The sequence below is a fragment of the Plecotus auritus genome (genome assembly GCF_963455305.1).
Source record: "Plecotus auritus genome assembly, chromosome: 3".
NCBI classification, from domain to species: Eukaryota; Metazoa; Chordata; class Mammalia; order Chiroptera; family Vespertilionidae; genus Plecotus; species Plecotus auritus.
Window position 1 is genome coordinate 206,194,775 of NC_137772.1, and position 16,145 is coordinate 206,210,919.

The 16,145-nt window shown below is 52.9% G+C and overlaps 1 protein-coding gene across 1 annotated transcript; it reads left to right on the forward strand.

Annotated features, from left to right (window-relative positions):
* Positions 1-1,694: 1,694 nt before the first annotated feature.
* On the forward strand, positions 1,695-15,689 carry TNFRSF1A (TNF receptor superfamily member 1A). The gene is made up of 10 exons (XM_080659608.1): positions 1,695-2,039; positions 10,351-10,504; positions 10,717-10,845; positions 11,053-11,202; positions 11,444-11,522; positions 13,528-13,601; positions 13,724-13,828; positions 14,129-14,157; positions 14,371-14,623; positions 14,756-15,689. Exons 1-10 carry the CDS (start codon positions 2,001-2,003, stop codon positions 15,061-15,063), a joined length of 1,320 nt encoding a protein of 439 aa, XP_080515734.1. The 5' UTR covers positions 1,695-2,000; the 3' UTR covers positions 15,064-15,689.
* Positions 15,690-16,145: the final 456 nt, after the last annotated feature.

Consider the following 16,145-nt stretch of genomic DNA (forward strand, 5'->3'; position numbering starts at 1 on the left):
AGTTAATATTGCTACCTCTTATTGAATCCTTGGTCTCCAGCAAATACTTTACATGCATTTACTCATTGGTGCCTATGACATGAGGGTACTGGGGTGTTCCCCATTTTGTAGGTGAGGAGCCTGTGGCCCTCCTTGCTTCTTCACAGTGGAAACTGGGCCTTCTGACTCTTGCACTTGATTCCAATGACTCTGCTTTGAGAGCCCTGCTCCGGTCTACTGTACTGTCCTTGGAGGCTCCCTGTGTGTTGGTAGAGGTGAGCTCCTCTGAGTCCAGCTTCAACTCTCCAGTTCTTCAGAGGCTGGGGGTTGGGGTGGAGTGAAGTCAGCCCAAGGTGGGGACATCCAAGCTCCATTCTCACCTATGGATGCTCTGCCCTTAGGATCAGAGAGGGGAGGCCAGGAAAAGCCAGGCAGGGTTGACTCTGGGGTAGGGGACTGAACTGCTGGATCAAGGGGAGAAGGAACCAGGAGCTCTGATTCCAAGTCACAAAGTCCTTGGACCTCACTCCTCTGGTCTTCTGGCATTTCTAGCAAACTCAGATGCCAGAGGACCACGGGCCTGGGCTGGGTAGAGGGAAGGTCATTTTGCTCAGAGGACATGTGAGTGAACATTGTACCCTTGTGTGATTCCTTTTGGAGATGTCCTGCACGAATTGGGGTGACATAAAATACCCAGAGTCAGGGAGTGGGGTCTGAATCACAGGGACAGACAGCAAAGTGGCCATGTGTCTAATGTAGCAAAATGGGCCCTTGGGTTTCAGGGTCTTAGGGAACATGCTCTGTGTGTCTCTGGCTCTCAGTTTCCTCATCTATGAAACAAGAAGGTGCAGTAGATTATCTCTAAGGTCGCTTTGGACTGAAATACAGAATAATATTTGGGAAAAGGGCACTGGGAACATGCTAGTAATCTCTGATTGAGATATCTGGAATTCCCAAAGCGTTTTCACAGATATGATCTCATTAATGCTCATGACCCCGCTTTCCTGTGTTGGTGGGATAAACATTGTTCCTCTCACTTAGTAACGAGGAGCCAAGACCCAGTGGAGGTGCAGTGTGAGGTCCCACCAATGTTTGGTGGCAGAGCCAGGCTCAGCGGCTGTGAGACCAGCCAAGCACAGGCTGGATGAGAACCAGATTGAGGGGAGGGTGTGAAGGCCCCAAGCCAGGACAGAAAACTGGGGTTGTTGGGATTTACTCAGATGTAAATCTTGGATAAATTCCCAAGAAAGTGGGAGATGAGGGTGTCAGTGGAGAACTCTGAGAGAAAGGGAAGAGTTACTGAGGAACACCAAATCCTTGTCCTATATCAGACACATATCTGCTGTTTCAATCAATCCTTACAGCAACCACATGAAATGGGGTCTCACCATTTGGCACGTTGGAAAGCAGGCTCAGAAAGTTTAGATTGTTTAACACCCAGCTAAAAAGCAGAGGACTCTGAACTGTACCCCAGGGAATTTGAACCCAAAGCCCTGGGTCTTTCTATTGCTATTCAATGGGGAGAAGCCAGGGGATGGGGGTTGAGGAGGGAGGGGGCTTACTGCCCATGGGTGTTTGGTTGGGAGGGTCAGGTTGGTGGATCCAGGACTGTGGAGCCTTTCACTGTGCTACAAAGAGTTAAAAAACCTTTGCCCCCTCCTCCCGCCTCTTCCCGCCTCCTCCAGCCTCCTCCCCCAAGTCCTTCCTGTCTTGCTATTGCAACACCCATCAGCCTCTCTCCCTTCCCCTCCCACCTCCTCTTTGCTTTAATGTTCTCGTAGTCCAGACTTAGGCTTGGGTTCTGGCCTTCGGGGTTTGAGGCCCCTGGGACTGGAGCCTGATCTTCATCCCAAGCTCAACCCTTCACCCCCTCACCTAAGGCCAGGGCTCCACTTGGAACCTCCTGACCCACTCATTCCGGGACTCCGGGACTCCGTCGCTGCCACTTTGCCTGCCGCCACCACTGCTGCCTCTGCTGCCTGAGCCCTGATGGGGGAGTGAGAGGCCACAGCTGGCCGGACATGGGCCTCCCCACCGTGCCTGGCCTGCTGCTGCCACTGGTGAGACCAGGGACCAGGGCGGAGTGGGCTGGTGAGCGCAGGGTGCCGCTGGCGGGCTGGAAGGAGCCCTCGCCAGGGAGAGGGCCCGTGGCCTGACCTCAGCCAGAAGCCCAGGTTTCCCTGAATCAGGGGCAGGGGAGAAGTTTGAAAGGTGGGGAATGAAAGGGCGCTCAGGCCTCTGACAGCCAAGGAAGTTCACTGGGGTTAAGGGGTGTTTGAAAATGTGGGGACAGGTGATGGCCGAGGGTGGGGCAGATTTGGTAGGGAAAGGAAAAGAGTGGGAGAAGAAGTCAGTGTCTCAGATTCCAGATGATTCAGAACTCTGGCCGGGCCCTCTGGTCCTCTGGCCGGCCCAGGAGTGTGTCGGGGTGTGGAGGTGCGGCTGCCAGTGGGAGAGCAAACCCTGCTCGAGGGCAGGAGTTGGGCGATAGTAAAGTGGGGAAACAGAGTCTGGGAGAGGGGGTAGGTGGGTGTGGTAGGTTTGGGGTGCCATATGGTGGGAGCTATGTGGGAATGGAGTGGGAACTGGCATGGGCCGCCTGTGGAGAGTATGTCCAGTGCTCCCCCCAGGCCGAGGCCTCCCACTGGGGATGTTCTTGTTTGTTTGTTTGTTTTGAGATGCCACACTTACAATGGTAAATCTGGTACCAATGGGGACATTCTTCAACCTCTGCCTCCGCCTCGGTTTCCAGGCAGGTGGCCTCCGCTGGACTGCCCCTCTCTAGGTAGCTAGCACCAGCTCCACCTGGACTCTGTCCCTCTGCCCACCCGCCAGCCCCTCCCCACAGCCCTAGACAACAATCCCCTGGTTTCTTCTATAGTCAGATTGAGGAAGTTGGAAGAAAGTTGTTTTCGTCACTGGAAAATGTCCCTTTCTCTTGCCTTGGTCTTATGTGAAGGTATCCCTTATCACTCTCAGTGTCTGGAGTCACCCTGTGCAGATGTCCCGAGTCCCCCGCCACCCCTCACCCCCCACCTGGCTGGGTGCATTTCCCACCTGTGATGCCCAGTTTCTTCTGAGTCCCTGCCCACCCATGGCTCCTTCCTCTCCTTCCTCAGGGTGTTAACTTTCTCTTCCAGAAATCTCCTCAGACTTCTCAGAGTCTCCTTTTGGAAACCCTTTCTCTTGAGTTCCCTCCCTCTCCCTCTCTTTTCCGTATTTCTAGACCTTAGTGTCCCACACAACCTCTCTCTACCCTAATCTTTGGGTTCTCCCACCTCCTGTCTCCCAGCCCCATCTCTTCCCTTCTTTCACAGCTGGCCTCCCAGGTCACCCCATCCAGCTGCTCTGCTATCTTCTCTTCTCTTTTTGGCAGTAGATTCAGTTCTGGCTCCCTCACATGCTAGTTGCCTAAACTTGAGCAGGTTATGTAACCCCTCCATGCCATGGTTTCCTTATCTCTAACATGCACCTAATAGTCACTACCTCATAATGTTGTTTGGAAGATGAAATAGATTGGCATATTTTAAATATTCAATTTATTAAGTGTCTGCTCTGTGCTAGAGACACTCTTTTAGGTGTTGGGACTACGGCATACACAAAATCACTGCCCTCATAGAGTCTACATTCTAGAAGAGGGATAGGGTGGAGCAAATAGAAAGTGCTCAGTAAATGCTAGCTTTTACATTGTTAGTGTTAGGAGTACGTAGTAAAGCACAGTAGTTGTTCCTTGATGGCTACTGCATTTGGAAAAGAGGTGGCAGTAGCCCAAACAGATAAAGGAAAGTGTCTGGGGGCTGGGGCTGATCTGATCCAGCCCAGGTGAGAGTCTGACGCCAGCTCAGCCTGGAGTTGGGGGGGTATGCAAGGTCTGGATAAGGCTTTCCATGAACTTTCCAGCTGCTCACCACTCAATGGGCAATTCAGAGCACACAGTGTGTGTGTGTGTTGGGAGGGAGTGGGAAAGATTACAGGAGAGAGTGTGATAAGCAAACAGGACGTTGCTACTCTCAAAGAGCTTACAGTCTAGGAGCCAAGACAGCTTTCAGCAAAAATACGATTTCGGAACAGTCTGGAGGGAAATCTCCACAAAAGCATCATGATGTGGTGCCCTGGGACACCAATCGAGTGTTGTCCAACTGCCTTTTCTTGGGTAGCAGATCTCAGCTCGTGTCCGTGCTCCTGGCGCACACCTTGCACGGACCGCAGAGCCTGCAAGGGGCTGTCTGCAACCCATGGAGAACGCACGAGAGCATGAGTGGTGTTATTTCATCTCTGCCTCCTTGGCGCATAGATTTTGAAAAAATATATGTTTTTATTGATTATTTTAGAGAGAGAGGAAGGGAGAGGAGGCGAGAAAGAAACACTGACCAGTTGCCTCTGACCAGGGATCGAGCCCACACCCTGGGTATGTGCCCTGACCAGGAATCGAACTGGGGACCTTTTGGTGCCTGGGACAGGTCGATGCTCAACCATCTGAATCACACCGGCCAGGGCCCTGGTGCATAGATTGATTGCTCCTTAACTATTTGTTGAATGAATAAAGGAACAAAAGATTGGTTAGATGGGATGAGGTAGGGAAAACCTTGTAGAAAAGTGGATTTGCCCTGGCTGGATGGCTGAGTTGGTTGGAGTGTCATCCCATACACCAAAAGGTTTCAGGTTTGATTCTTGGTCAGGGCACATACCTAAGATTGCAGTTCCATCCTGGTCAGGGCATGGGGTGCGGTCAGGGTGTGGGGTGCATATGGGAGGCAACTGATCCATGTTTCTCTCTTTCTCATCCTTCCTCTTGCTCTAAAAATCAATGAACATATATCCTGGGGTGAGGAGAAAAAAGAGAAAGGAAAAATGGATTTAGAGCTGAGATTTGAAGTCACTGACTGGCAGGGTGGCTAGAAAGAAGGGAGACTGATTGAGGAAAATTAGAGGAAGGGAGAGAGGGGTTTTTGTGTTGGGTGGTGGTGGCAGGAAGCTGAACACCTTGGCTGGAGTGGAAGACCATGTTGAGGAACAATAAATGAGAATGAACCTTGGCTGATATGGCTCAGTTGGTTGAGTGTTGTCCCATGCACCAAGAGGTCACCAGTTCGATTCCCAGCCAGGGCACATGCCTGGGTTGCAGGCTCAATCCCCCAATCAATGGTTTTCTCAACGATGTTTCTCTCTTTCTCCCTTCCTTCCTCTCTAAAATCAATAATAAAATTAAAAAAAAAAAAAAAAACATTGCCGAAACCGGTTTGGCTCAGTGGATAGAGCATAGGCCTGCGGACTGAAGGGTCCCAGGTTCGATTCCGGTCAAGGGCATGTACCTTGGTTGCGGGCACATCCCCAGTGGGGGGTGTGCAGGAGGCGGCTGATCGATGTTTCTCTCTCATTGATGTTTCTAGCTCTCTATCCCTCTCTCTTACTCTCTGTAAAAAATCAATGAAATATATTAAAAAAAAAAAAAAAACATTAAAAATTTTAAAAGCCGAAACCGGTTTGGCTCAGTGGATAGAGCGTCGGCCTGCGGACTGAAAGGTCCCAGGTTCGATTCCGGTCAAGGGCACGTACCTTTGTTGCGGGCACATCCCCAGTAGGAGGTGTGCAGGAGGCAGCTGATCGATGTTTCTCTCTCATCGATGTTTCTAACTCTCTATCCCTCTCCCTTCCTCTCTGTAAAATATCAATAAAATATATTAAAAAAATTTTTTTAAAAAAAGAAAGAAATGAGCTCTAGTGGATTTGGCTCAGTGGATAGAGCATTGGCTACAGAGCAAAGGGTCCCGGGTTTGATTCCGGTCAAGGGCACGTACCTTGGTTGCAGGCTCCTCCCCCGGCCGGGTCCCTGGTCAGAGCTCAAGCGGGAGTCAACCAGTCAATGTGTTTCTCTCACATTGATATTTCTCTCTGTCTTTCCCTCTCTCTTCCACTCTCTCTAAAAATCAATGGAAAAATATCCTCGGGTGAGGATTAAAAAAAGAAAGAAAGAAATGAGAAAATTGGAGGGAGTATGGGAGGGGATGAAAAGAGAATCTTGAACCGTGGTCCCAGGTACAGGAATTCATTCATTCATTCATTCATTCATTCATCCATTCATTTATTCAGAAAGGGTTCTCTGAGGGCCCACTGTCCTGGAATGTGGACAGTGGTGTTCAGAATAGTAGTGAGACACCTCTGCTATTTTCAGGATAGCAGTGACCTGTGGAAATGATGTCGAGGTCAGGCTCTGGAGAGGAAGATTCCTGCACATGTGGGTGCAAGTTGAAGCATGAGTGCAGATAAGGAAGTCTGTGGGATGGGTTGGAGCAGGAAAGGGGCTGGGCAGTCTGCTGGATGACAGATGCAGGAATCCAGGTGTGAGGCAACCATGGACATGGAGAGGGCCCCGAGATCACAGAGGAGGGACTGGCAAGAGGAATGGCAGACTGGATGGCAGCAGGGGTGGGGAGGGCCCTGAGGAGAGAAAGGTGGCAGAGGTCTTAGCATTGGTGCCGAGAAGTTGTTGGTGCGACATTTCTCTAGGGCAGGAGACCATGGATTTAATTTGGGGCATGCTAAGCGTCCGGGGAATAGCCAAGTGAAATACGTGTCTTAACAAGCCAGAGTGGAGGTTCTCAAACTCTTATCGGCCTTTGTATCATTCGTAGGTGCTGCTTTTACTCACCAGTGACTCTCAAAGGGAGAGGGAGGGAACACTTATCACAATCTCCAGTGAGGGTGTGCATGTGTGGGATGGAGGTGGGTACTTTAAGAACTCTTCCCTGGAGATAAATATATTCCTAAGGGGAGGGGGGACACTGACTCCCTACTCCCCTCTTTGGAAATCATTGGCTTCACCTGGAGTGGAGGACATATCCGTCATTAGGTCAACCGTGTGTTTTTTTTTGCCCCCCCCCACCCAAGTTCTGGGGGCTGAGAAGATACCCAAGAAGATAGGCCACTATCTCTGACCAAGAAACTCTCTCTGGTCTCTTAGAGAGTTTATGGTCTAGTGGGAAGATCATATCTACTCACCCAAGATAATTCTATTATGATAAGCGCCAAGAATACATAAAGTTAATTCGTGTTATTAAAGTTCACAGGGGGCTGAGCATCTAATGAGCTTGGGTAAGGGAAGCCTCATTAACAGAGGGCTTCAGGGCAGGGAGGTGGGATTGCAACGGGGCTTTAGAGAAGCTTCATGAGCTCCTCAAAGGTTCTGACATTAAGTGAACAAACACAATGTAATGGACAAATTCTTACAGGGGCCCTAGCCCATGTGGCTCAGCTGGTTGGGCGTCGTCCTGTGCACCGAAAGGTTGCTGGTTCAGTTCCTGGTCAGGGCACATGCCTGGGTTGCAGGCTCTATCCCTGGTAGGGGATGTGTAGGAGGCAGCTGATCCATGTTTCCCTCTTTTCTTCTTTTTCTAAAAACCAATAAAAGTCTTTTAAAAATTCTTACGGGGGAAGGGAATAGCTGAGCAGTCTGGTGAGGTGACTGGGTCAGAGTAGACCACAGGGTCGTTTTCCACCCCCTGCTGCAGCCCCAGCACAGGAAGTCACACTTCAAAGCCTCCCCAGACGGAAGTTGTGGGGGAGTTGGAGGGGTGCTGGGCCACCCCCTCAGCTGTCTCTCCACAGGCACCCCCGGCTTCCTGCCCTTCCCCTGCTCCAAGTAACAGTTACACAAGCTGGGGTCTGGGTGCTCTGAGCTCACCTGCTTCTGCTGTTTTGCTGCAAGATGCAGCTGCTAAGGATGGTGCTCACTGGAGCCAGCCAGTGCTAACAAAGGGTGCCGCTGCTGGGGGCCGCAAGAGACCTGGTGATGGTACTGACTGTCTGACATCCCTTCTTGTTTGCTCTCTCCTGGAAGTGGGTATTCAGGGCTCCGGAGCTTTTCCTGTGCTGCTAGTGTGTTTGGGAGGGGCTGAGGAGGCAGCACTGGCCTTATTTCCTAAGGATTGTCTGGGACCCCAGACAAGTCCCCAGACTCAACCCAACTGGCCAGAACCAGCTAGGCCAGCCTTGGGCAAACTACGGCCCGCGGGCCGGATCCGGCTGTTCTATCGGTTCTCTTGCTCTCCCCTCTGCTCCTTTACTTTGAATTTATATTAGTTCACACAAACACTCCATCCATGCTTTTGTTCCGGCCCTCCAGTCCAGTTTAAGAACCCATTGTGGCCCTCGAGTCAAAAAGTTTGCCCACCCCTGATAGGCTGTGGGAATGCAGCAAATCCGGTGGGAGGGGGCAGCCTTAGTTGGCTTCCTTCTGGAACTGGGGCCTGGGAGAGAACCCAGGGATGGGGCTTATCTGTAGGGACTGGTTGAGCTGGGAGGAGGAGCCAGGATGGGGCCTAGTCTAAAGGAAGGATGCTGAGGGGTGGGAAGTAATTGGGGAAGGGATTGAGTGGCTCTCAGGGAGGGGTGGGTAGTGACTTGATAGGAGGAAGCCAGGGGTCGAGGGAGACTTTCCTTTGGGATGGAATGGGAGAGGGAGCCACTTCCCGAAATATGGGGGCCTAGTGGGACAGGGGTCCGTTGCCTGACTCTTTTGAGAAGGAGGGGAGGGAGAAAAGGGGGCCATAGGAGGAAGAGATCCGGTGCTACCAACTGCTGGCTGGCCCCTTAGTCTTTCTGCTGACTCATGAACCCTGAGGAGCTGGGGAACTGCTGGTTCCCTCTCCCCTCCCCCAGGTCCTCTCCCTCCCTCTGGCCTGAGTCACTGGGCGGTGCTTCTGGGAAAAGATTTCCCTTTCCCGGATTTGACTTAACCCCCAAAGTGCTGCCGAAGGAGGGGACAAGTGGCTGAGAAAGCTTCCCTCCCTCCCGCCTTCCTGGGAAGTTTATTCCTCACAGGCTAGAGGTCCTGACAAGCTCCCCGCAGGGCTGTCCTGGAACTGGAAGCCCTCCCCCCAGTTCATCCTGGCTCTGCCTTTGCCGGTTGGCGTAGCTCCCAGCCTCCCTGGATGGAATGCCAAGTGCCCACGACCTTAGGTGCTGTGCGCTCTCCTTCGGGAAAAGCTCTTCTTTCGGGATCGGGAAGTTCTTCTCATTAACTTCTCACACTCTTCCTGTTGCCCTGGAAGCCCCAGTCCTGCTCAGGGGAAATGGTGCAGGCGCCTGCCGCTGCCCCCCACCCCCCCAAACCCCGGAGTGGGCCAGGAAGGGCTGCTGCCCTCTGAGGAGGGGGGCATGCGTCTTTGGGAGCTGCTCGGGTTTGCTGCTGTGTTTCTGAGTGTGGCTTCCCCTGTGGGTGCCCGAGGCCCGGGCGTTGGGGTTGCTGCAGTGTCTCCCAGGGGATGACTGAGGTGGGTGAGCTGCCTACCTGCCTGTTGATATGCGGGGCCACTGGGGCTGCGGGCTGCTAGGCCAATGGGATCCAGAGGTTTCCGTGATCTGATGAGTCTGTGGCTCCCCATTATTTAATGTAATTTGAGGACATCCTCTTTTCTTTACATAAACAGCTCTTACAGCAGAGAAACAAAAACCAAGAACTAGGAAAAGCCAGCAAGAGGCTGAGCAAGGAGCAAAGTCTGGGTTGGATGGAGCTCAGCACTGACCCTGGCTTTGCTGTCCAGGTACCTAAGCCAGAAATGGGCCAGTGAGTCAGCTGCCATGGGCTTGGCCCACGGCTTCCAGAACGCCTCGGTGTGCAAAGAGCTTCGGGACTCCCTGGCCCCCATTTCGCTCCTGACTTGACTGAAACTTGAGCTGGATCCCCAGCCTCTGGCCAGTGCCAGCTGCATGTAACCTACATGACTTTACCTACTCCTGTCTCCATGGGAATTTTGTCACCTCCCTGACCCATCCTTGACCATGAACTTTCCCTTTGACTCCCCTTCCACTGGCCCTGGCCGACCTGGAGTATTTGTGTAGATTAGGTGGTGGAAGGGGTGTGGCATGGAGTCTGAGGGTGGGATTCTGAGTGAGTTTTTGATACAAATTTATCAAGAAACTCATGCTTCTGCCCAGGAACGGTGCCCACAGGGACAGCACTTACCTCCATTCCACTGTGATCTGACTAAGAACCTTGTTGCTGGTATAACATAATATAGGAAAAGTGATCCCATTGGCCACCTCTGCGAACATTCACTTTGTGGTAACACAGCACTCAGAGAAACAATCTCAATTGTTGGGACTGCTTATTGGGAAGGAAGGGGCAGAATTGAGGTAACCTGTCAGTCCCCAATTAAAAAATAACAACGCATTCTTGAACATCGGCCCTGTGCCCAACACTGTTAGCGGCTATGGGGAAATAAGGATTAGCTACAACTCATACAATTGAGTTGAAGGGACACAGGACATTACTACACAGGTCAGCTAGAGGACAATTACGCACTAGATTGCACGGAGCCAACTGTTCAAGCTCAGATCCTGATGGGATCTCCTCTGCTGATTCTTCCCCAGGTGCTCCTGGCACTGTTGGTGGAAATATTCCCCTCAGGGGTCATTGGACTGGTCCCTCGCTCCAGGAACCGGGAGAAGAGAGACAGCCAGTGTCCCCAGGGAAAATACAACCACCCTCAAAATAGCTCCATTTGCTGCACGAAGTGCCATAAAGGTAGGAGGAAGTGGTAACAGTGAGTCTCCTCGTTGTGGGCCCTGCTACTTTCTTTCCTTTTGTCCCCAAGTCTCCTAACTTAGCTGCTTCTCTTTGGCTGAGATTTTCTCCCTCCTTTCCTCTCTGGAGAGTGGCCCAGGCTGCTCTCCCTCGCATGGTGTTCCTTCCCTGAGCCCTCGGCTGCAGCCTAACCCAGACCCTCCCAATCACAGGGACCTACCTGTACAATGACTGCCCAGCCCCAGGGCGGGACACAGACTGCAGGGAGTGTGAAAACGGCACCTACACTGCTTCTGAGAACTACCTCAGACAATGCATCGGCTGCTCCAAATGCCGGAAAGGTGAGACTCAGGAGAGGGCAAGGCTCTAAGTAGGATGGGCCAGGTGGGCATTGAGAGGGGTGTGCGTGCCTATCCACCTGTGAGGGTGTGCACGTCTGTGCTGCTGGGTGCGGGCAGAAGTGCGTGTGCCTGTGTGATAGAGTGTGTGGGTGGGCGAGAGTGCGTGCCACAGAGAGAGGCTTGTACCCCAACTCTTCCCCTCACCAGAAATGGACCAGGTGGAGATTTCTCCTTGCACGGTGGACCAGAACACAGTGTGTGGCTGCAGGAAGAACCAGTACCAGGAGTCTTTGAGTGACACTCTTTTCCGGTGCCGGAACTGCAGCCCCTGCCTCAATGGCACGGTGCAAATCTCCTGTGAGCATGGCCCTCCTGACCCCAGCCCCATCCTCATTGCAGGGGTGGGCCCTGTCTTAGGGGGAGGGTCTCCCCCTTTCTGCACCCCTTCCCCAAGAAGCAGCACTTTCCATCCTTCCCACTCCTGCAGTCTGTGGGGACACCTCCACTCGGGCCATCTATCTTGGCCCCTCCCAGCTCCCCCTCTGCTCCTCAGGTTACAGGCCAGCCCTCCTCTAACTGTGCTGCCCTCTCCCCACAGGCAGTGCGAAGCAGAACACCGTGTGCACCTGCCACACAGGGTTCTTCCTAAAAGACAACAAGTGCATCCCCTGTGATAAGTGAGTATCTCCCAGCTGCTGGGCACTGGGTCAGGGGGCATGGGGTGGCTGTGGTGAGAGCCACCAGCAGGACAAGGGAGACACCCCAGGGTGCTCTGGCTCCCATTGGTTGGTTGAGTGGGAGACACTTCATGTCAAGACAGCAGGTAGACCTTCTCCTTTCCCCCAACTTATTGGTCAAATCTTAAGAAGTCTTTGGGGACAGAGGCTCAGACACCAGGGACTTGTAGTTCTTCTAACTCAGGCATTCAGATTCTTCTTTTTCTGACATTGAAATTCTTGGGTTACAGTGTCTATAATTCACATCTCTGAAATCAGACTGCACCTTACAACAATGGATGATGTAGCATGGTTTAATTGGTAGCTCTGTGTGAGTGTTTTATGCAAATAATGGTGCCTCCTAGTGTTGATGGAATCGTAGGTTTCATGCAATATGGTATTTCCTCACCAGTCCCTTTGACCAAGCCTCTGCACTCCTGGCTCTACAGAGGCTGTTCTTGTATACTTGCTTGCAAAGAAGAAACTCTGAGGGCTCTAAAGTTGAACTGACCTGGGTTTAAATCTCAACCTAGCCATTTATTGGCTGTGCAACTTTGGGCAAGTGATGTAACATCTCTGAGTCTTAGTTTTTTTTTACCTTTAAAGTATGGGTAATGCCCGGCAGGTGTGGCTCAGTGACTGAGCATTGGCCCATGAACCAGGAGGTCACTATTCCATTCCCGGTCAGGGCACATGCCCGGCTTGCAGGCTCCATCCCCAGTAGGGGGCATGCAGAAGGCAGCTGATCAATGATTCTCTCTCATCATTGATGTTTGTTTCTCTCTCTCTCTCTCCCTCTCCCCTCCTTTCTCTAAAAATCAATAAAATATGTTACAAAAAATAAAGTAAGGGTAATGACATCCACTTGGCGAAGTTGTAAACCACGATCTATGGCTACAAAATGTCTGATAAGAAACTCCTTTCTTTTTCCCCCGCTAAGTTTTGTCTCTGCTTGAAAGAGCTTTACACCCATCCTGTATGGTTCTCATCATGAGCTTGTGAATCTGAATCTTTCTGCTTTCAGATTCCTGGTGAGAACTCACCTTCTCAAGATCCTTCTAGGCCTCCCATGTAGTTCTCATCACTCCACGCTGCCCAGTGACCGCTCCCAACATGGGAAGATGTGCTTGTTCTAGAGTGCTCTCCGGTGCCGGCCAGCCATGTGTATTTTTAAATTTTTCACATGCATGTTTGACCCCTCCCTCAAAGTCAGGTATTGTCTATAGCAGTGCCATCTTGAGAAAAAGCTCTTTGACCTCTCTGCCACAGGATTCTCTTCAATAGAACAGTGATAAAGTAACAATCCAATGACAGCTACCATTGGTTGAGCACTTACTACATGGCAGGCAGGATTTTCTCACTCAGTCCTCAATCCTGATAGGTGGGTAGAATCCCTGTTTTCCTGATGAGGAAACCGAGACTTACATGACTTGCTTGGAGTCACACTGCTAGCCAATGACTGGGCTGGAATTTAATCCCCAACCCTGATTGCTTTTAATTGTTTTCCTACACAGCCTCTTCAAGATCAATTCCAGTTTTAAATTAAGTTACTTTAAAAATATTTTTTATTGATTTCAGAGAGGGAGAGAGAGAGAAACATCAATGATGAGAGAGGATCATTGATTGACTACCTCCTGCACGTCCCCTACTGGAAACTGAGCCCACAACCCAGACATGTGCCCTTGACTATAATTGAACCAGGGACCCTTCAGTCTGCAGGCTGATGCTCTATCCACTTAACCAAACCAGCTAGGGATAAATTAGATGATTTTGTGGTTCATTTGTTTCATTCCTTTGCATCAATTCCCAAGCTAGTTTTAATTTTCATTCTTTTTTCAAGAGATAGTTAAAATACTTGTAAAGCAGAGAATTCTCAACAATGTGTTTTTTTTTGTTTTTGTGTTTTTTTTTTAACCTGTATTCCTATGGTAGGGTCCCTACTCACCTGTGCAATTTCTTCTTTTAGTTGTGAGAAAAACACGGAGTGCACGAAGTTGTGCCCATTCACAGGTGAAGTTATTGGGAGCTCTCCGGACTCAGGTGAGGAGAAATGACCGGGTGCCCATGCTCACTTGCCCCGTCCTAACCTTGGCCCTGCACCCACCCATCAGCCCTGCTTCCTCCTGTAGCCCGCCCTGATCACAAATCTGCTTTGTCTCCAGTGCTGTTGTCCCTGGTGATCTTCTTTGGTTTCTGCCTTTTATGCCTCCTCTTCATGGGCTTAACATGCCACTTCCAACGGTGGAAGCCCAAGCTCCAGTCCATCGGTGAGTGGGGCCTCTGGGAGGGGAAAGGGTGCCAGTGGGGACTGAGAGGAGGCCGGGTGGTAAGATGCACCAGCGCGGAGGGGAGTGAGCACCAACCCTCCCCCCCCCCCCCCCCCCCCCCCCCCCAGTTCGCTGCTAAGGCTCCCTTGGTGTGAGGCGGCCCTGGATGGTGGTAAGAGGTCACACTGCATCAGTAGCTCTCATCCCTGGGACCACATAGGCCCTGAAGCATGCCACCACAAGTCCCCAGGGCTGAGAGAGGAAGTGAAATTTGTGACATATTGTTTCTTTTTTTCTCAGTTTGTGGGAAATCGACACCTGTAAAGGAGGTAAGATGAAACCAGGAACGCCGCCCCCCCCCCCCCCCCCCCCCGCCCCGCAACTTCCCTGACTGTCCATTGTAATCTTGTAAGAACCAAATCAGGTATTGTCGCCCCTGACTCTCAGGATCCCCTAACTCCCTCGACCCAACCCCATCCTGAATAGAGAGGGCCGGGCTGTTTTTATTCTCCCCCACGAATGCTGTACCTCATCTCTTTCAGGGGGTGCCGGAGCTCCTGGCCTCCGCCCCAGGCTTCAGCCCCACCACAGGCTTCAGTCCCATCCCCAACTCCATGCCAAGTCCCACCTATACCCCTGGTGACTGGTCCGACTTCAGAGCTGCACCACCGCCCAGAGAGATGGCCCCATCCCACCAGGGGGCTGGCCCTCTCCTCACAGCGGCTCCAGCCTCCACCCCCAGCGCCACCCTTCTTCAGAAGTGGGAGGGCAGCACCTACGCGCAGCGCCCAGATGGTAAGCACCCAGCCAGGAACCCGGTTGGGGATGCAGGCGGGCGGGGCTCCAAGAGAGCACGTGCCTGAGCCGGGAGCCGGCCCGGGCGGGCCTGGGAGCCGCAGCTCCAGGCTCACCCCCGCTTCCCTGCAGCGGACCCTGCGATGCTGTACGCAGTGGTGGATGGCGTGCCCCCGTCGCGCTGGAAGGAGTTCATGCGGCGCCTGGGGCTGAGTGAGCACGAGATCGAGCGGCTGGAGCTGCAGAACGGCCGCTGCCTGCGCGAGGCGCACTACAGCATGCTGGCGGCCTGGCGGCAGCGCACGCCCCGGCGCGAGGCCACGCTGGAGCTGCTGGGCCTCGTGCTCCGCGACATGGACCTGCAGGGCTGCCTGGAGGACATCAAGGCGGCTCTGTGCGGCCCCGCCTCCCTCTCCCTGCAGCCCCACCTACCCCGATGAGGCCACGCCCCCGGGAGGGGCCTGCCCCAGCACGGCGGTTTCCTGCCCCAGGACCTCGGGAGGACTTGGCAAGATGCTCTCTGGACCTCCTTTTTTTCTGCAGAGGAAGGGTCTTGGAGGGGCAGGCACGAGCTGGCAGCCACTCACTTGGTGCTACTCCCTCAGTGCTCAGAGCTCTCTCAGCTGTCTGAGCACTGCTGGAGGGTCAGCTGTGCGTGTGCATCTGCGTGTATGTGTGTGTGTGAGAGAGAGAGAGGGAGGGAGAGAATGTAGATGGATAGATGTGTTGTGTGCGCTTGTGAGAGTCTGAGTGTGCCCCGAGCCCAAGCGGGTGGTAGTGGGGATGGCAGGCGCCATGCCTCGTCCCTGTTTCCGGCCTGGAGGACCCATCAAGGCCCTTTAGCAGCCCTGGTTGGTCCCTGGGCCTTTTCCACATACATAAGCAGTCCGTATCAATTATGTCATGCTAATGGAAACCTGGCACCCCTCGGTTCCCTGCCTGGACAAGCACAGAGTAAGCTGAACTGTCCCGGGCAGGGACAAGCACACACCGTGGAACCTCCCGCTGGAGCTGTGGACTTTTGTAAATACACTAAAACTGGAGAATTAAAGCTCTGCTCCTGGAGGGGGTGCTCTTTCTGAGTGGTAGTGGGAGCCCGGGGCAGGACCTGGGTCCTGCTGGGTGGGATGGTGACAAGTCCCCTCGGGCCAGGTACCCCGCCCCCGTCATGCCCGCTGCCAGAGGAGCAGCCTGTGTGCCCTGCTGCCCTCTCCGGTTCTTCCCACCCTCAGCACTGACCGGGCAGGCATGTCTATGCACAACTTTATGTGGGGCTCCGGTGTCTATGGTACACAATGTACAGCCCTCGATACCCAGAGTTCTTAGAGCAGGAAGCCCCGGGTATCCCGGGCCTGGCTTCTTCATGGAGAGTGTGGACCTTGAGGTGCAGTCCTGGGGTGGGGGTGGTGACCAGCACTCTTGGGGAGAGATTTCCTCAGGAGCAATGCCACACCAAAGGTCCCGCGTGCTCCTCACACCTCTCTGAAAAGACAGGGGATGAAGAGTGAGGCTCAGGGCCCGG

Excerpts from the sequence above, each read along its gene's own strand:
- TNFRSF1A (XM_080659608.1), top strand. The coding sequence starts at position 2,001 with ATGGGCCTCCCCACCGTGCCTGGCCTGCTGCTGCCACTG. Across the intron at positions 10,505-10,716 it reads CTGCACGAAGTGCCATAAAG|GGACCTACCTGTACAATGAC; the intron begins GTAGGAGGAAGT and ends TCCCAATCACAG. Across the intron at positions 11,523-13,527 it reads AAGTGCATCCCCTGTGATAA|TTGTGAGAAAAACACGGAGT; the intron begins GTGAGTATCTCC and ends TTCTTCTTTTAG.